Source organism: Parus major, chromosome 4, assembly GCF_001522545.3.
Source record: "Parus major isolate Abel chromosome 4, Parus_major1.1, whole genome shotgun sequence".
Lineage (NCBI taxonomy): Eukaryota > Metazoa > Chordata > Aves > Passeriformes > Paridae > Parus > Parus major.
Genome location: NC_031771.1, coordinates 9,437,698 through 9,458,822, shown reverse-complemented (window position 1 = coordinate 9,458,822; position 21,125 = coordinate 9,437,698). Strand labels below are relative to the sequence as shown.

Below are 21,125 nucleotides of genomic sequence, written 5' to 3'. Positions count from 1 at the left end.
GATGTATAAAGGGAGTGATGTTGAGTGAAGGATCTGTGTTTGCATGATTTAAAAGTAAGGACTGCACAGGAAGAGAGTAGTTAAGATGTAGATTTTACATACTGGGTCTTCAGTGGACTGATTTGGGTTCATGGATACATAATTCTCTTCACTGTCGTGCGAGTCACTGCTGGAAGTTGTGCTATGAACTGAATCCGGTCTGGGAGACACGGGAAACCTGGAGGAGCTAATTACCAGGAATTATTTTACAAACAATACATCTCAAATATCTTAAACCTCCTGGTAAACAATAAAAATAAGCATATTAGAGCTGACATTTTCATTCAAGTTTACTAGAGTGTCACATTTTTTGGTTATACACAGTCCCTTTATATTTAATATCACAAAACAAAATTTCACATGGACACACTTTATTTCAATGCACAGATACACACACAGACTCACACTCTTCCAAAGGAAACTTCAAGCTACAAACAATCTAAAAATATGATACAGATGTACACGCATTTATTAACACTCTAGCCAGCAAAAATGATTAATCTGAATGTGGAAAAGCCAAGAAACTTACTCTCTTGCAAAGCTTCTGGTGATAGGAGATCTAACTGGAGCTTGTAATTCTTCCCATTCAGGCAGAGGTTTTATTTCTAGTGGAGCTGGTTTTGCTATGTAAGAAACAGACAATTTTAAAGCACAGAACATTTCTAAACTTAAATTTAATATCTTTTCATGACCTAAATACAGAAAAATACTATCTTTCAAATAGTAAACAGTAGTAAGGAAAGGGAGACACTTCCATTTTCAGAAAGACATGATGTATTAACTTATGTTTTTAATCTTTTCAGGCAATGAGAAGAAACATCAATTAAAAAAAATAAAATATAAAATTTAAAAAGCCCACTGCTATTTCCAAATTTTGCAGCATATACTTGTAGGTACTAATTCTGTTTTGAAAAGAGATTGTGAAAGTGGCAGCATCATGTTCTGTCCTCATTCTGCTGTGATGACTTGTTGAGCTGGCAAGCCCAGGGAAGCGCTGATGGGCTGTTTCAGCAGAGCCAACTCTGAGGACTTTTCTTGGCTTAGGGTCAGTTGTTAATATACAAACTCTGCCCTCACTGTGTACATGTGCCCTTACTGGTGAGGTTTCACAGCTCCACAAGTGGGCTGAACCTGCAGTTAAGACTAAGTCTGCAAAAATGAGAAATGAGTCAACAGCAGGAAAAGCCTGGCTCACTTTACTGCTCATCCACAGTCAAGCCAAGCAATGTACCACTCATGACCGCTAACACTGTTCTCAAAAAAAGTGACATTTTTAAATTCCATTTTCAGAACAGAACCATGAGTAGGCTATTAGCAAGAAAGCCATTATCCCTCCCTCCAGCTTATGTGTCTCACCCCTCCTAAGCATTAGAAAAAAAGTAAAGTATAAAAAGACTTGTGGAAAAAAAAGTATCACAGAGTCAAACTGCTGTCAACTTTATCCGCCCTAAAACTGTTTTTAGAAAACAAAATGCAATGTCATCATAAACACAGCCCTTTCTCTCCTTGTGCCCCTCCCACCATGAGTTTTCTGCCTCTTGGCAGGTTCATTAAGATCAAGTGTCAGGTGTGTAGTGACAGAACTGAATGTAACATAAGCAAATAATACTAAAGCACAACTGAAACAAAAATTGATCAGCCTGGCTCAAGTCCTCTGTAAAGATCTGAGTCTACCTGGCAGGAATAAACAGTGGGCAAGCAGCAACTGCTGCAGCAGAGACAGGGCCAGGACGTAATCCAAAGCCCACCAAGAACAGCAGAAGTATTTAATCCAGCTGCAATGGATTTTAAAACCCAAAGGTAATCAGTGACATTTCTCTGAGATTTTTAATGTTGTTCATTATTTTCTCTACTTCTTGTGACTATGTAAGGCACCAACACAGCATCTTCAATAAAGCCCATGAAATTAACTGTAATCCTCTTTAAGGTGCATAAATAGATGTCTGTACTAGTGTATGATCAGAGGATCAATATTTTGCTTCATTTCAGGAGACCTACGTGAACTGTGATTTCATGTTCTTGCCCAACAAAAGTTTCAAAAAACTTACAAGTTACTATGTAAAATTTACAAGTTATTATATACTTCCTTCTAAATCAACAGACAAAGGTCAATCCAAAATATGAATAGCTACAACTTAAGAAATCAGAACATTCATGTTAATATCAAAGAAATGTTTCCATTCTCTGTTCAAGCCAGAAAGTCTTTAATTCCTTATACAGGAAACTGGTCACTTGGCACAGAAAATGCATCCATGACCTTAGACTACAGCAGAAGAGAATATGCTAAAGTTATTCTAAAATAACAGTTTTCTTAATTTTTGCGTCATTTATTTTTATAAAGCTCCATATACATACAGTGCTAAAGTACATACCCTTTCTTCTTGTAGTAAAGTCACCTATGGTTTGTGAATCAGTTCGCTCTAAACCATGTGGTTTAGGTCTTAAAATTTTAGGACTTTGACCTAATTGGCAAAAAGAAGACTCTCTTAATAATATTCTATTTGTAAGTGGAAAACTGGAATTTTGTAAATAAACATCACAACCCCCTGCAGAAAGGTTAATGCCACAAGCATAAGCAAGCTGCTGAAGGAGATTTTACATTCTAGCTGGGGCTTACACTAAGGGCTTAAGCACCAAACCAGAAACAAAGAAAACACTGCATGCAAGAAATAAATGTATCAGAGGCAAGCATAAAAGGGGTACAAAAAGGCTAAAAAGTGCATCACCAAATATTGTAAGTGATCATTACTACCAACTGGTTTCATTAAAAAAATAAAAATACATATTTGACGCATTTTAGCATGAAAGGAGAACAGTTATGTTTCAGATACAAACTGAAGTATCCACAGAGATACAAATCCTTCTTAGTCACAAAATTACTCTGGAAATAATGACTCTTGGGAGTCTCCAATCCTGTGTTGCTCTTGGGAGGTCTTCTAACACTGTATCTCCCACTTGAGATGCCCCAAGAATCTTTTTTAATAGTGTATTTGTTAAACTTGCTCCCCAGAGGTCTCCATCTGTCTGTAGCAAACTCTATCAATCTGACCCTGCAGACATAGTGGAATTTTCTTCCCAAATTTCCAGCCTGCATACTACCCCCCCAGCAAGGCAAAACCCGACCTCCACCAGAAATTACCCTGGCATGAAAATATCAATCAACTCCCTATAGACAGCAATGCAAATCCCCTCCCAACAAGGATGTTCGTTAGCCAACTTGACCAAACTCTGCAAGTATTTCAGGTCACACCGTCTATTTTAAATAAACATGATCAATAATATGTAATAGCCCTAAGATTTCAGTAAAGTCTATCTGACAGTGTTAATATTAAAAAAGGCAAGTGCCTTCAAGTGGTACACCAAGAATCCATATGAATACACCAAATGAAAAGTTTAAGTCTGATTATTTTAGAAAGCTGCCCTACAGCACAAAATGGAAAAGGACTGGTACAGACTCACATGTGGGCTAGTACTCCCAGCAATGATTGAATATGCTTTGTAAAAAATAAACTTGGCAACAAACACCAGAAGTTTGCAAATCTCTTCCCCAAGGGTTTTGCATATGAAATGCTCTGTTACTGTTATCACTGAAATACTGGGAATAATCAAGTAACAACAAGACAGGTAAACACAGAGGTTTTATCTTAACTTCTACACAGTGCTTCTGAGAGACCACGAAGGTAAGATAAAATTTATTTATTCATTAGTAGTGTTCTATAGCAAATTCCTTAAAAAGAAAAGGACATGAAATTATTTTTACACAGACAGTTCTTTTCCAATTTCAAAATCAGATGCTCCCTTAAATGGCTCAATGTGCTGATGAAACAGGTGAACAGTTGGGCAACACTGACCAAAGACACAGATTGTGATGTGGAACACAAAGTATTTCTGACTAGAGCCAAGTCAAAAGCAGGAGCCAACATGTTGGTGTACTCAATTCTGAGCTGATCCAATATTCTGACTTAAGAATATTGCCTATAACTCTCTGATAAAAGCCTGCCTATTTGAAAAGACCGCAATCTTAAAATTGATTGAACAAATGTAGAAGTTATGATCCAAACATTTTTTATTGATTACAATTCGATGCTGAATATCATTACCTGATCATAATAACTTTGTATTTCACAGTTTGATAATCTGATTTAAAAGAAATCTGGCCCAATAAAACTCAAGTTATTATGCACTGACATAGGAGCACAAATCGTAAGCACAGTGAGAAAACTAGCAGAGGTAACAGAGTTAATGAAATTATTTAAGCAGCGTGCCCTTAATAACCTCTGCTCTTATAACCAAACAGACAAAAGTGCCTGAAACCTGTAATACAGAGATAAGCTCAAGGAACTCATGGCTGTGACTCATTATTTCTCCTTCTGTTAATGATGCTACGTGGTCTAGCGCAGCCAACCTTCCTGAACTGGGATTAGCCCCATTTGGAAAACGTGGATATTATGTAACTACCTGCTTCACACTTAATTTAGCATTTACCAACCACTCTGAGATTTTCAGAAGAGGTATATATATAAGTACAGGTCCCTTTAATACTTCTACATAAGACAAGAATTTAATACAAAACTTACTGAGCTTTCATCTTTTGTTGCTGGAAGACTGCTCAACCTCAATAAATTTGGTGGCAAAACAGCTTGCTGCTACCAACCAGCCAGGATAATGCAATTCCTCGAGTTTAATGTGTCACAGAGAATTAAAATATTTGTGCAGAGTGTTTCCTTTTTCCTCCCTACAAAACGAAAAACCCAAAGGCCTAATCTCTGTTGAGGACCTTATACTGTTCAACATAGGCACAGGACACCAGGCAAAGGAAAACAGGAAGAGGGGGATCAAAATCACCAATCTGAGGTTACGTATTTGTGTAACTGCAGAATTCTTTCACCCTGTTTTTGCGCATTTAAGAAGATCACGTGACATGAGCCAGGGCACTGAAAGCCCTTAATAATATCCCTTACTGTCTTCAAAAGACAATTTTCCCCAGGAGCACATCCCTATACCTCTGAAAAGCAACAAATTGATTAAAATATGGAAGGGAAATGTACTTCCCACCTGTACAGCAGGCTGTTCTATCCACAAATACTCCCTCCTAAAGTGTCACAGGGCTGTTCTTCAAATCAGTGTTGTGACAGTAGGGCTCTATGGAGAGCCTGGCTCCATACAGCATTCTAACACCAGCAATACTGAGGAACACATTTTCTGTGGTTCCTATAGGCCCACATTTACCTCTTCTGAGGAAAGATTATACTTTTAACTTACACATCTATTCTTGGAAATATAAATCTGGGTAAAGGGGGAAAAAAACTTTCATTTGTGCAATTTTATTTTTTTTCTAACTGAAAAGGATATAAATGTTGCAACACCACTGGATGCAAACCTACACAGGAAAAACAAAAAAAAACCCAAATAAATTATGTCAAGTGAAACCAACCAAACAAGAATTGAAAATGAGATGTTTTCACTCTTTAGTCAAGTCACCACCTGTAAAATGCAAAATGCTACAGCCAGGAGACAGAAGCTCAACCTCTGCACATTTTATCAGACTGTAGAAGGGCACTCTGAGCTGAAAAATCACTAATGAAATCAATTTTTCTAACAAATGGCTGCTTGTTGTACAAACTGCCAGGCAAAGCAAGCGATTATGGCTGCAGCACTGGAGCGCACTCAGATGCACGAATTCTGCTCCTGGCATTTGGGGCACATCAATGCTGCCTTTGTCTGCAAAGTCACCAGGAGAAGAGTCCGTTTCACATGTTTGAGTTTGCTTCAAATGGTTTAAACTGAAAAACTTTTTGTTTTTGCATCGGCTCTTGTTGTTTTCCATAGAACACTTGGAATATAATATTGGGGGCGGGAGGAGGGGGGAGTTGTCCCACTGCAGTAAATTCCTGCATCAGTGTAGGTGGATCCTCGTGTTTTTGCTTTTGAGGACATAATGCTGAAGAGATTCATTTGTTCTCAGACTATTGCCTTGAAACACCAGAACTAAGCATGATTTATGTTAAGAATACTTCTTTCCTGACTGGATGCTTGCTCTATGGCTTGCTAGGAAGAGATTTCATGTCAGGAAATTGCAAACATCCTCACAAGAGAGGCCAACTCTTTTATTTAAATACCAGCTATTTAGGGCTTAAAATTTTAAGGTAAATATACTAATGTGACATAGAATTTGAGAAATGAACAATCTGATAATGCTGTTTTCTGGCCAATGGGACTAATCTTCATGAGACAAGGAGATCAGATGCAGGAATGCTAGAGCAGTCCTGTGCTTGGGATGGGAGCAGGAGAGCAAAACGAAAAACAGCCACATAAGTGCTCTGCATTCACACAAAAGTACTTTCAGAGAGAAATAACTAACCACAGTTTCTTGTTTCCATCAACATCTTGACCCCTTTTCTTTGTAATTAGAAAAAACTGAAATTTGCACTGAGGTCCAAGAATTCCCATGCTCAGAATCACTGTAGATTTTTCCTTGAAAAACAAGGCTGAAACTCACTGTCTTGCTCCCAACAGGGTTTATTATTTGGTTTTCAATTCTGCTGAGTAAACTCCTGCTTTTCTTCTCTTCCTCACCCAAGTGAACCCTGATTTCCTAGTACATGGCCTTCAATACAGAGCTCTACAAATATCCTGAATTAGATTTTTCATCTACATTTTTTAAGACTATTTCTTGCCAAGGTACTTCTAATTAGAAACATGTATTTAGTTATACAACATTCAAATGCATTTCCATACTAGGATCCACCAACAAAGAGGAATATCAGTAATGTGCTTTGTGCTGGTTGATGATAAGATATGGATGCTGATAACTATGACCTCTTTAGGACAATAAAAACAAATTGAAATCAACTTATTCTTCAGTGTTACGAAATATTAAAAGTCACATAAAGAGTCACTCTCCAGTTTTCTCTTTATGCCCTCAAAATAACTTTATACAGCAAACTGGTACTTTCAGTGCTACGGAAATTAAGAATGAATTGGAAAAAATATCTGATTATGAAGAAGTCCAACTGGATCTGACAGCTAAGGTTCACTGGTATTCCTAAAATATTTGGCAAATGCCATAAAACTACTCAGAGAATACCAAAGCTATTAGTCATCAAAATACTATTTGACTGCTCTAATTTGTGAGTAGCTCTACATGTCTGTATTTTAAAAGCCCCCAAAGCATGATGAACTAAAAGCATTCAGTAACAAAGACTGGTTTAAAACCAAAGTACAGTGTTCTGAAATGTGTACTGATTAGCAGTTTAATGCTGCACTAAGATTTGTGAAGTCCAAAAGACTTCAAAAACAAAAACGAAACACATAAAAAAATAACAAAATTTAAATTATTATTTATTATTTAAACTAAAGCTTAACATTAAGCCTATTAAAAGCTAATGGAATAGGAAGACAACACGTTCATCTATGTAAACTATGTTTTCTTGAAAAAGTGGTAAGGACACAGCAAAGAGAAGAATTTTATGAAGAGAAATAAAAATAGGGCATTATTACCCCTGTTCTCTTGTTTCTGCTCTACCTCGTATCTTTGGAGTTTAAAAAAAAAAAAATTCCCTAGTCCTAATCCCTAAATTTAATTATCCCTAGCATTAGTATCAGAGCAAGTATTGCAGTTTGTCTTTAGAAAAATGGCATGTTTAATTTTGTTACAACCATTGTGTCCAGCAAAGCACAGCTTCCTCTGCAGCTGTGATCCAGCAATCCAAATGAAATCTTCATTGAAATTACTTGTTGTTTCAAAGTTTTAGAAGACAAATCACAGCTGCAAGTTAAGGACTGACACATCACAGCAAGGAGTTATGTAAATTTCATTTAAAGCCATTAAGTAAAAACTAGACTTGTACAAGTAATTTAGTGCAGGCATGGAGGAAGTCTAATTTTCAGCTAAATGGGAGCTTGTGGAAGATCAAAGAAGAAAAAAAAATCAATAAATTTGTACTCAACTTGCTTTATGAACTTTGAGGAAGCACCAAAACATCCCTCAAAAACCTATTTTTTTTAAATTCCTAAATGGAATGAACAAGGGATATAGCTTCCAAGACAGAATAGAAGATAAAATGCATGGATTTCTCAAAAGCAAAATTAACAGTACTTCTCTTCAGAAAAGTCATCACAAAAATTACAGTTTCTTTTTCAACAGATCTTTAGTTCAGCTCTTGCTGCAGATTGAAATCACCATTATCACATTTTCAATGCCTACTTGTCCTAAAGCCTCAGAACATAACTGAACCTTTATTAAAGAATATGCAATACGATGATAGTGTAAAACACTGAAGTGTTGCCAGCTCCTAATTATTATTATTTTTAAAGAATTGTCAGTTCTCATTAATCTCAAATGCTGTCAGTGTTTCTCTGAAGTTTTATTTAAGGATGGTGTTGTGCTCCTGCTGTATCAGGACATGCAATATGTTCACAGTGTCCAACTTAAATATTTACATGTTTGAGTGTCTAACAAGGAAACTGTTCATCAGGCTATTTATAACTACCTTCATGATTAATGAGTGTTCTTAATTTCCTTAACAACTACCTACTTTGCCTGGGATTTGTAGAGCACCATGATTCACTGCAACAATGGGAGATTATTCCAGTCATCCAGAAGCATCACAGCAGGTCCTATGGGGACAGTGTGGCAGGTGCTTCCTGACATTTTTTATAAATAAAAATGGGATTCTCTGTGAAGTTAATCCATTTGGGAGATGCTCATGAGATGTGGTGGCAAAGATACAGCCACATTTTTAGAAGCAATCCACATATTTGTGGTTTAACCACGCAGACTATGTCTTTTAACATCTTAAATGAGAAAAAAACAATGAGAAAAGCAACCAGATAAAATTTTTAACATTTTTTAAAAAAATCACAATTTCCAACTCCATGAGAATTTTCCTCCTCTTCCTTGGTTTCGTTTGTTTGTTTTCTTGTTTTCTAGCTGCAACTGGTTATTTGCATGGCATGAAAAGAAATGCGTGCACCACTGTCTAAATCAAAGTTTAGCACATGCTGGGCTAAAAATTACCAGGGCCAAGCAGCAGGCTCTTTTAAAGGCAATCATGTGGACTTAAATTGTAGGAAGCCTCTCAGATTAAATGCTGATAATATTTTTGTTGAAATATAATCCATTTAAAACAAAACAAACAACAACAACAACAAAAAAAGTTCAAATGCACCACACTAACTATTGGTTATTTTTACTATCAGCAAAATAATCTGTCTCACACAATCAAAATCTAGGACTGAAAATATTGTTCAAAATAATCTTGAATGCAATTAAACCCTAACAGTATTTGGGAAAATAGAGTTGCTATTCAAGACAAATGAAGCAAAGTCCAGTACTATATTGTAAGCTGGGAATTTCTAAATTCTGTATTGCCTCTGTCAGCAATCTACTGAGGGATCCTGAGGACATTGTTCTACCTCAGCTCCCGGTGACCCTCAACTAGGACCTGGGTAAATGGAACCCTCTCAGAAAGTGCATTTAAGTATTATTGATCAAAAACGGTACCAAAATGACATTTATATTCATTAATTCATACATCACATTCATATACTACATTCAAATGAATGAGATTTAACTTTTGATTTTCATTTTATCATGGTCATGAATTGTTAGTTAAGCCATATGCCCACTGTTCATATATTTATTTTCAGAACCTTAAAAAGCCCACTTTGGTAGAAATGTGCTATGAAAGAGAAGAAAGAAGTTACCAATGAAATGTAAGTTGGTCATCAAGCTGAGATTTTGAGGAAGTAAACTCCACCATCACCAATTCCATTGCTGACTTTATACTTTGATTCAGATATTGAAAAAGTGTATTTCATCAGTCAAGATGACAAGCACATATTTCTTAAGAGATTTCAACCTTACAAATGGGATGATGTTACACACCTATGACTTGTTCTGTACAGCTCCTAAACAATTAAAAAAAAAAAAAAAAAAGTCTGGTTTTGTAGATGTTTGGTCTTAAAGTCTTGTTTTAAGATGAGATACCCCTCTGCCCTATCCATGGAAACAATTCTGGGCCAGGAGGGGGTCACTGTCATGCTCAGAGGCTCACAGAGAACCTCATCTCTCAAATGCTGCAACACTCAAATGCTTCCTCCTGACCCATAAAAAACAATTCACACCTTTTTAGTTTTATTTTTGTCCACAAACTTTTCCCTTGAAAAGAAAACCTGGTTGTTCTTTGCTGCCTAGTCTGTCTAGGAAAACTTCCTTCACCTCACAGCATTTGGGCACCTTTAATTCTACTGTTCCTTCTTGGACAAACAGTATTTTGAAGAAGGCATGTCACCATCACAACAAATGTCACTTTTGCTCTGTGGCAAAACTAGTTACTGTCTTTGAACAATTCAGAGAGTAAGACCCATCTGCATGGTTGGATGCAATATTTTTTCTATTTGAAGCCTTTTACCAGCAACACACTTGCAATTTAGCATCAGGACTACATGCAATTGTGCTAAGCTAAAGCAGCCAAAAAGCAGAAATACAAAAATCAATATAGCCAATGGTCCTATGTATCTAAAGAAACAGCACCCTAAAACCCCCAAGTTAATAAAGAGATTATTTCTGTCATTCAATTACAGGTGAATGCAGAAAAGCACCTGCCAAACACTTTCCATTTTGTCCCAAGCAATACATCACTTACCTTTTGGTATCCTTCACTAAAGAAAAAGTAAGTGTTTTGATTCAAATTATTGGGGCAGAGAGCCTACACCATGTTATGAAATTACTTTCAAGACTTCCAGAAAGTACTGGAAGCTCCCCATATTTACAGAAGCAGCTGTAAACTAGAGAAATGAAACTACACAAATCTGTATTATAATCTCAAGGCTATAGATTTCTCCATTATTATTTTTTAACCCGTTTTCTGAAACAAAGTTCTCCTAGAGAGCAGTGGAAGAAGAAACAGGCTGGGGATATCAAAGAACCTAAGGCTGTAAGCAGCAACCCCTTCAACCAAAGGAAAAGAGAAGATAGGGTAAACACATACATTTGAAAACAAAAAGCAGTATATCCTTCCTTTATGTGCTAGTTTCACTGCATTACAAATGTCTGTCAAACTCATTTTTAGCACAGGATGTAACAAACCTCCCTGGCCCACAAAAACATGACTGAGCTAAAGCTAATACTCATGTGAAAGGTGGTGGTATTTCTAATAGCTTCCAAAAAACTTGGAGACAGTGCAAACATTGTTTTTGCAACAATTTGTAACTACCGAAAAAAAAAAAAAAAGACAGAACAGCTTTTTCTGACAGAACATGAAATGTGCCCTCATAACACCTTACCCCAAACACTCCTGATGTCTGCAGTATTTTAGAAACCACCTTTTGGAGAAGCACCAGTCATCTTGAACCAATGGCATATTAAATCCCCTCAATATTTAAAGAAGAAATAGCCCAAAGGTAAATATTTTATGTTCCATTTCCTCCCCTTCTGTGTCAGCTAAAGATTCAGTGAACACACAGGCCTACTTGACACTTATAATGCAGTAGTTTGCAGCAGAAGAGCTGCAATACATTTACATAAACAGAAACAACCTGATAATAGAAGATGCTACAAGAACTTGAAAGCTCAAAAAACAACACAGAAGAATATAAAGCACACCATTGTTTTAGTTAGGTAAAGGTCCACTTAAACAAGGTGGAACCTTGCAAATTCAAAGGAACCTGCAATTTTATTTTCCCAAAGGTATAATTGGAAGGAGTTATTTGTGCAGAGATCTCAACTACTGAAATGGGAATATTATCACTATTCCGATGTGTCATCGGATCTGTTATTCACAACAACGGAAAACTTACAGTGATGCATTCAATAGAATTAGAGTGAGGCAGTCTGTGTGTGTCTGCTACTAAGATAAAACCCTCAGTGATAAATTAGAATCATTACCATGTTTGGCAGCTCAAGATAATCACAAAACATTTTTTTTCAGCCCCTAAGCAATATACCACATTTACTTTTAGGAAGAGTTTTACTTTAAAATCACTTTAGTTTTTAAATTACATTAAACAATCCCATTATATTACAGTACTAATATCTTCCAAAAGTCTACAGGCAAAAATTTAATCCAGTAACTCTACATTCATTAAGAGGTATGTTAACACATCTTAAAGTCCTTCCTCTGGTGTTAGCTACATCTTTCTAGATGTAAAACATTTGAGGACAGAAGCAAAGCAGAAGCCTTACATGCCACTTTCTGACTGTGGAACACTAATTCAGTTCCAAAAAGAGAGATGCAAGAGCAACAATGCTGCCCGAGCAAACATAAGTGTGGCAGCTTTTCCTGCTAACAGCAACAGTGAGATCCTTTTCAACACATATATTTATTACTTTTGAAGGTCAAACATTTTATCAGTAAAATATACAAACTGGCCAGTCTGGGAAAATATTTTAAATCAGTTTAGTTCAGTTTATTCTGAGAATGTTTTCCAGTATCAACTTTCATCAATCTCTTCCTGTACAGTATTTCTTAAGAACTAAGCAAAACTGTTGTCTGGTAACACAGAAAAAATTAGAAACCAGCAGAGGGCCAAAAGTCTTAAAAAAGGCCATGCCTCAATTTTTTAAAATGGAGAGGCAGAATGAGATGTGGTACTTTCCATTACACACAGCTCATCTGTCATAGTGAGACTCTCTACTTCCATTAATTACAGGCTGTTTTAACTTAGCGGTAAAAATACTAATTTAAAGGTTTAGTTAGTGAATATTTTGGATCATCTGAATGTCTACCATTGCGCTTTCCCACAATGAAGTCAAGCATTCTCAGTGTAATTTCTTCAAGTACATAAGATTAAAAATAGGACTTACTGAAATGCAAAATAGGGCAGACATCTGACCTAATGTTCTTTAGTTCCCTCTTCTACAAGAAAGTCAGTTATCTTGTCTCAAAAACGCAGAAGGGAAACAAGTTCATTAAGCATTTGCCTGTATTTCTAGTAAGATGATTGATAAAACATTTTAGATAAACTTAGAAAATACAAGCTATTTATTAGGGATTCTCTATACAAGTATCTCTTATATTGCAACTTGATCATCTTGGTTCCTTAAGAACCCTGGTCACCCAAATAATCTTTATTTTAAGGAAAAATAAACATGTTACATGTCAGATTTAAGAGAATAATTTTTTAGGATAGATTCAAAGTGGCCCTTTAAAATGAGTATGTATGCTGATCCTGTAGCAAGCATTGTTACGGCTATAAATTTGTGTTCTACCCAATGCCTTGTGTTCTCTGCATCACAAGTGTCTCCTCTATACAGGGACCCACTTCTGAATCTTAGGAATTCAGTGACATTTTTTCATTAGTGACTATAGCAATAAAATTTGGCATAGTTATTGTGATGTTTTAATAATGTTAAAAATAATCGTAGGGTTCCTCTGTGATTTGGTTATCTTACAGGACAAAAATTATTTCTAAAGTAATTTCTAAAAACATGATAATTTTCCACTAAGCAAAAGCTGAGAGAGCTATGTTATTTTCTTAGATGATAAAAATTAGGTTTTCTTGGAGGTTTTCCTCACCTTTTCTGTCTGGTTTGAGGTTCCGATCCACTGGTGGTGGCTCACATTCTGCAGCAGGTACTGACCGTCTGGGAGGGGTCTTTGGGCTGGACCTGAAACCCATGTGAGCAGGAGGAGGGACTTGCTTTCCAAATAATGGAAAATCAAACGTTCCTGGTATCATTGGTACATAGTTTGTTTCCTGGATGGATTCAGTGAAGCTGCTGGAATGCTGTCGTGGAGGAGAGTTGGGATTCATTGGGACATAATTTTCATCTAGTTCTTCACTTGAAACACTTCCCACTGTCAACATGCTTCTGTTTTTCTAGAATTAACATATATTTCCTTTAACAAAATAAGTTATGCAATCAGCTGTGAATCATATAAGTCTTTTAAACTAGTCTACTCAGATTAATGTATTCTGTTGAAACTGAGAAATCACAAACACTGCACAGCTTGCTTTCTTACACAGGAACAAAGAGCATTCAAGCACTGTCACTTTCGCCCCTCATCAGATCAAGTCATACTTACAAAGTGGTTATGGAAGCCCTCCAATGAATTAGATCTGTCATTCGGAAACGTTCGTGGAATATCATAACAGTCTTGAGAACTAATTTCTAAAGAAACAAGAAGAGAAAGTGGCTATTTATCACCCCTGTTCCTGTCACTTGGCACACGGATCCAGAGTCTGTTGTTATTTACTGTCTGCTTCTGAGAGTACACAAACACACCTCCTGAAGCTGTAGCCCCTAGATTTATTTGAGAGAACTGTGTTCACAAACAACCTTAGCACTCATCAGTGACAATTTAAAGCTCTCACAGTGGCATTTTTCCATAGCAAAAAAGGATAAATGAATTTTTGCTTCTAAAGAAGCAGCAGGAGTCTCAATTGAGCAGGTGTAAGAACTTAGTGTAAGAGTAGAATCTGTGCCCTCATGAAAAACCTATTCTAAAATAAACAACCAGCAGATGTAGTTTAATATCTGCAGAAAGGTTTTCTGACTGATGCCCTTTGCTTGGAAAGTGCTGATTCAACAGGATCCCATCTGTTGCAGGAACAGGTGAATCCCTTCTCTCAGCTCCCCAGTGTGGTCTCCAGGGGCTTTCAGTTGGAGTGGACAGCTGCAGAACCAAAGATCTCTCCCTTTTCTGAGTCCTGGGTCTTGGCAGTCCCTATTAAGCAGGTCATCAGCTCCATGGCTGGTTCTTTGCTGGACAGGGGTCTTTGTGAGACTCCTGGCCCCCAGCTGCTGCTCGTCTATGCAGGGGTGCCTCTCATCATCCCCATCCTCCAGCACAGAAACTGAACAAAATGTGGAGTTTATCCCCACCTTGCCCTGAAAAAAAACCCTGAAGGTACCCTGAAGATTTTTTTAAGATTTTCACCACAGAGGAAAGAGAACCAACTCTGCTCTTAAGTACCAAATTTAAACAGTGTTTTCAGAAAGACTACTTTTCCTGAGGCAGACAATCTCAGATTCAGTGTAGGAATATTCACCTATAAACTTAGCAAAATGAGAGAAAATAAGCGAACAAGGATCTTTCATAGTGTTACTTTGTAATTCTAAAACACTAACAACCACCAATATTTTATGCTCAGTCTACAAAATGAGTGACAAATAGGGCAATAGTATCTGAGCACCTGTATGATCCCATCCATTCTGTATACTGCCTCCTCTAAAAGCCTTGTATTTATCCCTCATTTCAAACAATTCTCCTTTAAAATCACCTCTAACATTAGTATTGACTTAAACCACTATAAAATTTCACTTTAAAAACAGCACTGCAATACCTACCTGCTTCAGAAATCTTAAAGAAAATTAAAACCTTAGCCCAAGAGTGGTTAACAAGGCAACACATAGGACAGCACATTTGGAGTACCAACACTTAGGTGGCCACAATGAATAATTTTAATTTTACTGAAAGACTGCAGTAAGCATATCTATCATATGGACAGAAAGAAAGGCTGGTGGCAGTGATCATCAAATCAGGGTTGATCTCAAAGCTCTGGGTATACAGCTTATCCCACTGATCTTCATGAAACAATTTCAGCTTCTGCAGATTGGACCACACTTCACTAAGCTCAATTAGGTCATTCTGAAAGGCTGATAATGGTAGTATTGAACTCAGTTATATGAGCTTATTACTAAATAAATATGTCTAGGTCTTCAAATATTTTTAGTGAAGGCTGAATGCCACAGTGCAATACACATCCCTTACAGATGTTTTGTGCTTTGCTGTTTTGATGGTTTCCTTTAAAAATCTCCTTTCCTCTTTCTTATATATTTTAAACAGTCAACACAGACCACTTTGTGAGGGGCTAAATACTTGTTCTTACAGGCTAGAAATGCCCCTCACATCATTCACACCATTCGTATCATTCAGATCACATAGCTCAAGACAAAAATTCTGCAGGAGAAGGCATGGAAAACTGACCTTTCCGGAAGACATTCAAATCTCCCGTTGAAATGGTGTTACTGCGTGAGGGCGGCGCTCCTGTGGCGGGGATGCAGTAACTGCTGTCAGTGTCTGAAGCAGTGCGACTGATGCTACAGGTTTCCACAGGAGATCGATCTGCCGCCTGGTGAGGTTTGGGTGGCCGAGGTGGAGGGATGTCTGGAATAGTCTCCAGTTTTGAAGTCTGAGACAATGTTCCCTCTGGGAAAGTTCGTGGGATCTGATAAGTACCTCCAGGTGTGGGGGGAATGTCATAGCTAATGGAGATGTGCCTCATCTGTGCGTCTAATGACATTGCTGATGGGGTATTGAAAACATGTTGCTCTCCTTCGGCATCAGTCCCAGATGGAGATGCTGCCTTGGGCAAAACATCCTGGGAGTAACTCCTAGGCAGGTTGTAGAGGCTGGAGTCTGCCAGCATCAGCGTGGAACGAGAAGGTGGGGAATCGTAGACGCCCTGCTGTGGGAAGAAGCCGTTCACAGCATGCTTGCTCACTGATGGAGCAGGGTTTTTGTGGGAGGGCAGGTTATCATTGCAGTCTGTTTCTGAAGAGCTGGATTTTGCAGAGTCAGCATGAGATCTACATGTGAGATTGCAAGGAAAAGAACAATGTTGAACACACAGAGAAAAACAAACATTGCAAGTCATAAGCACGTTTATCATGTCACCAACTGAAAAGTCTACCACTGTCTTCCATTTTTTTTTTTATTTTTTACTTTTTTAAATGAGATGCAGGAACTTGGTTATTAAACAAGCAAGAGTACCTAGAGATCCTAAATAACTACATTCATATAAATTCAAAGCGCAACTGTGGAGCTTTATCAACAGCTCTTCAACAGGTTGATATTTCATAAAGCAAGTGGTTATCAGGATGCCAGTTTGAAGCCAAATTTGTTTGGGGGCTGGTGGTTTTTTAATTATTATTTTTTTAACCCATGCTACAAACTAGCAGCACTATATTGGCACTGTTAAAGGTAAAAATAAGATGCTCAATTATTGGATTTACAACACTTGCTAATTCTAATCATTATTTAAAAAATGTTAAGAGAAAAAATATGACTGCTTTTAAGCCCCTAACTACCTTAAGTGCCTGAAATTATACTGACCATATAAAACTCATTTCAAATATGCAATGAAAAGAGAAAGAAGGGGTAAGATCATAAATAGGAGGAAAATAGTATGTTCTATGAAGGAAAATCCATAGGTTACATGTGCAACAGAGAGCTTTTGTCTTGAATGCAAATGAAAGTGGTGTTAGATAAAGCTGCAGAGCAGTTTACTTTTGATTTCTTAGGAAATTCTTTTATGAGAACAGCACTCATTACTATTGGTACTAACCACTACCAGTAAACTTACTTAGGAAGTTCATTCCAATAATTTGATTTCCTTTCTAAACCTCCCCATTTACTCTGCTCCAGGCAGAGAAATTCACTTATCAGTCTGGCTCCTTGCTTAAATGAAAGTCAAAACACTGGCAAAATACTAACTCTGGAGATGTTAGTGGTGTAGTTAAGGAAGTCCATACACTTTTTGATCAAACATACCATGATATTTCCTATTTTCGTTACTACCATACCATACCATACCATACCATACCATACCATACCATACCATACCATACCATACCATACCATACCATACCATACCATACCATACCATACCATACACCATACCATACACCATACCATACACCATACCATACCATACCATACCATACCATACCATACCATACACCATACCATACTGTTAATTTATACATGCATATGTAGATATTGCAGCATGCATGGTATCAGGCTCTGCACCTCAAAGTGATCACAACCAATATTTATTATTCACGTTTCACTTGTCAATAAGTATGTACAGAACTTTCTTAAGGGAAAGCTGGATTTATCTCTCAGGGTTCTGGCAACCTGAGGAAAAAGGAATCCAGTTAAACTATTCATTTAGGTTCCCTCTCCAGTCACCAGAGGAATAGAGGCTGTGTGAAACACAATCTGTTCTTAGGTAGCCATCTAAACCCAATGAATCACTCCCTAAGTGCTTCTGTGCCAGCTGTCAGAGGAACCAACATGATCAGCTTGGAATGGACATCTGCACTCAGAAGAAATGTCATTCACCTCACCAACTGGTTTTTGTTCTGTTTAACAGCAAAGATACAATCTTCAATCAGGACAAGATTTTTATCACCTTTTCCTATCAGCTTACTCTTATTGTTTAAGCATTTTTTCCATGAGAAAAAGTATAGTAATTTTGGTCTGGTTACTATCTTAACAGATTTCAGTTCTGTCACTGGTCAGAACTGGTTTCCAGGTAACAGTGAACTTTAATCTACATTTAGTTTAATTGACTCCCCTAAAAAAGAAGATAATTTTCTCATTATTTGTTCTTAGCACAACCAAGGAAGGAAAACTTCCTACATTCCTCATGATGCTGACCATGAATACATATTTATATTGTTTGTTAACAGTTGCCTCAGAGCTCCTTGCCTCAGAGCTTCAAAAATTCATGTATGAACCACTGGAAGTTTAAAACACTTGCAAAATATAGAGCACATAGGACTGAAGGAAGTACATGAGGTTAGAGAGTGCATAATAGATTATGAACACTCTGAGTTCAGTCCCTGCTGCAGCCCTTCCTCTTTATTTAAAGGGTTGATTCAAGAGTTCCTGATATACTAGATTTCTAGATATACTCTCCTAGTTCTATGATATACATTTAGACCAAAATCCCAGAAAAAGTCAAGTGTTTTTGACATGTGCAAAGATGGCAAGGATTGGGATCCCTAATTTTTATACTCTAAAAATAAAGTGGGCTATCTAGAGAAGCTGGACACTGACAATCAATTGTGGAAGCAAAATTATTAGTTCCAGTTCACTTTAAAAGGAAAAAAAATCTAAAACTACAGCATAAAACATAAACACTACATTTATCTTACAAAAACATGCAGGAATATATGTAACCAAAGCTCAAAATGAAACAACAGCATATTTACAATGCCAGAGCCTAATGATTACCGATGAAATTCAAGCAACAAATGCTATCCTTTTTCAATATAGGAGTTTTTCTGGGTCTAAGTGAATGATGTTTCTTTCTTGACCACAAGCACTTGTGCAAACAGTAGGCTTTCAAAAACCATGAAACATGAGGCAGACAGGTCTGTAATTTGCTTAGCTGATGGCAACAGCTTACATTTCTTATTACAAGATTTAATTCACAATTTTGAAAGTAATCTTTTGTAATCAACATCTTAGTCTACTGCAATAATTTTCAAAATGTGAATGGGTTGTAAGCAATCTGATTTTGCACAACAGGAAGTCTGAAGACACTCTGAAACAAAGCAAGCAGTTTACGGCAAAGTGAAGCCAGAAAATTCAGCCTCAGAATTTTAACTATTTTTAAAAGTCATCATTAACCACTGATCATGATAAGAACACCATATACAATTCTGAAAATGTACATGCATATGTCAATGCATAGTTGACAGGAGCAGACTGTACTCCTGGTTTGAGTTTTTTTCTTTAAGTTCTTTCTCAAGTACTTCTGTACTTAAGGAATTTTAACTTTTCCCTTCAGTACAGCTCAATAAAAAAAATCAATTGGCTTAAATAGTCCATTAACTGTTGGTTATTATGGCAAATATTAAAGGGTTTTTACAACTCAGTTTAAAATAATGGCAAAGCTGGATGTACCATAATGATAAGTGGAGGATGACTATGACATGAATTCAGTGTTATCACATGTGTGTACCACATACGTGCAAATTATGCTAAGTGGCCAAACTATCCCTTATTCAGTGCTAGGCCTGGCCATCTCTTTCCACATACCAAGAAAAGAAAGCTGTCCAGCCTGTTGATCTACAAGGACTAGGCATTAAGTTGCACAGAGAGGAGGTGGGGCAATGATGCAAGGGAGCCCAGTAAAAAGCCAGCCTCCACATACTAAAAACCACTTGTTGACAGAGACCCAGGAAAAAGGTTTATCAAGTGTTTTAGTCAGAGGGGTAATCATCTCATTTTTGCAAATAAAGTATTCACACTTGCTTGACCACTCATCCTTTTCAGCTGATTCTTTTCCCATCCACAGGACTCTAAATGACTGATTAAACAGAATATTATGAACAAAATGGCAGCAAAATTGCTCTTGTGTGCCAGCAATCTGGGATAGCAACAGCAAGTATAGAAATAACAGGATAGACATATAAATAACAACCAGACTTCTTTCAGAAAACGGAAGCCAAAGTCGCATAGTTTTTCTGTTAAAACTCACAGAACACCATGCAAGATGAGTCTCAAACAAACAATATTTTCAGGCAAGTTAATGGCTCTGTGATTAATTTCTCACACGTGTTCCAAGAATGGCTACTGTTCACTCACTGCAGTGGAATCTTTTTACTTTCAAAGTCTTCTAATAGCAGGTATTCCTGCCCTTCTTCTGAGAGAAAAGGTGACCCTTGGCTGGTTCATACACATAGGAAAGATAAGGAAGACAGCATTTAGTATTTCAATACACCTCTCAAATGAGCCAGAACAATAAGGGATTTGGAAGCAATGTTTGGCTGCATTTTCTTATCTAGGATACAAACACAAACCTTAAAATCTCCCTAAATGCTACAGTGAAACAATGCTCTTTCTTAAGAGCACTCTTAAGCCAGCAGTGACCAGAGCATGAAACTGTTTTAAACATACTGCATTATAGTTACAGCTGCAATTGCTGCATGCAAAACATTCTCACGACAGTATGTGGTGCACCCTATGACACTGTAATGGAGCATTTAGTAACTATTTGCTAGGTCTGAAACACTACAATTCTCAAAAATCCCAAAGAGGTGATTCAGATACATCTATGTTACAGTTATCCATCCCACCCAAAAAAAGAACTTCAAATAAAACTTTGAACCTCAAATAGAACCTTGAAATCAAATTCAGTGGTTCCCAGATTACCTGTAAAGTAACATGCAGAATCAGTACAGAAAATGTTCCCTCTGCATATGGGTAATTTTTAAGTCTAAAGAGAAAACATTTAAGTAACAGTACCTGACTGTTTAATTGCAGCTATTAAGCCTTGCACTTTGCACTAAGTCTGTATGAAATACACAGAAAAATAGTTCCAAGCCTGGAAAATAGGAAAAT

General features: G+C 37.1%; 1 protein-coding gene across 11 annotated transcripts in view; it reads right to left on the bottom strand.

Moving 5' to 3' along the window:
- The window catches only part of GAB1 (GRB2 associated binding protein 1), a 111,381-nt gene that overhangs the window by 10,611 nt on the left and 79,645 nt on the right, over window positions 1–21,125 (bottom strand). For 6 of the 11 annotated variants that reach the window (XM_015624480.2, XM_019006299.2, XM_033513845.1 and 3 more), the window contains exons 4-10: window positions 20,370–20,450; window positions 15,975–16,576; window positions 14,070–14,155; window positions 13,560–13,863; window positions 2,412–2,501; window positions 569–662; window positions 103–226 (exon numbers count right to left, since the gene is read on the bottom strand). In XM_015624480.2, the coding sequence (XP_015479966.1) occupies window positions 103–226; window positions 569–662; window positions 2,412–2,501; window positions 13,560–13,863; window positions 14,070–14,155; window positions 15,975–16,576; window positions 20,370–20,450 (1,381 nt within the window). The remainder of the gene's footprint in view (window positions 1–102; window positions 227–568; window positions 663–2,411; window positions 2,502–13,559; window positions 13,864–14,069; window positions 14,156–15,974; window positions 16,577–20,369; window positions 20,451–21,125) is intronic. The other 5 variants (XM_015624479.3, XM_015624476.3, XM_015624478.3 and 2 more) reach the window with 5 other exon arrangements.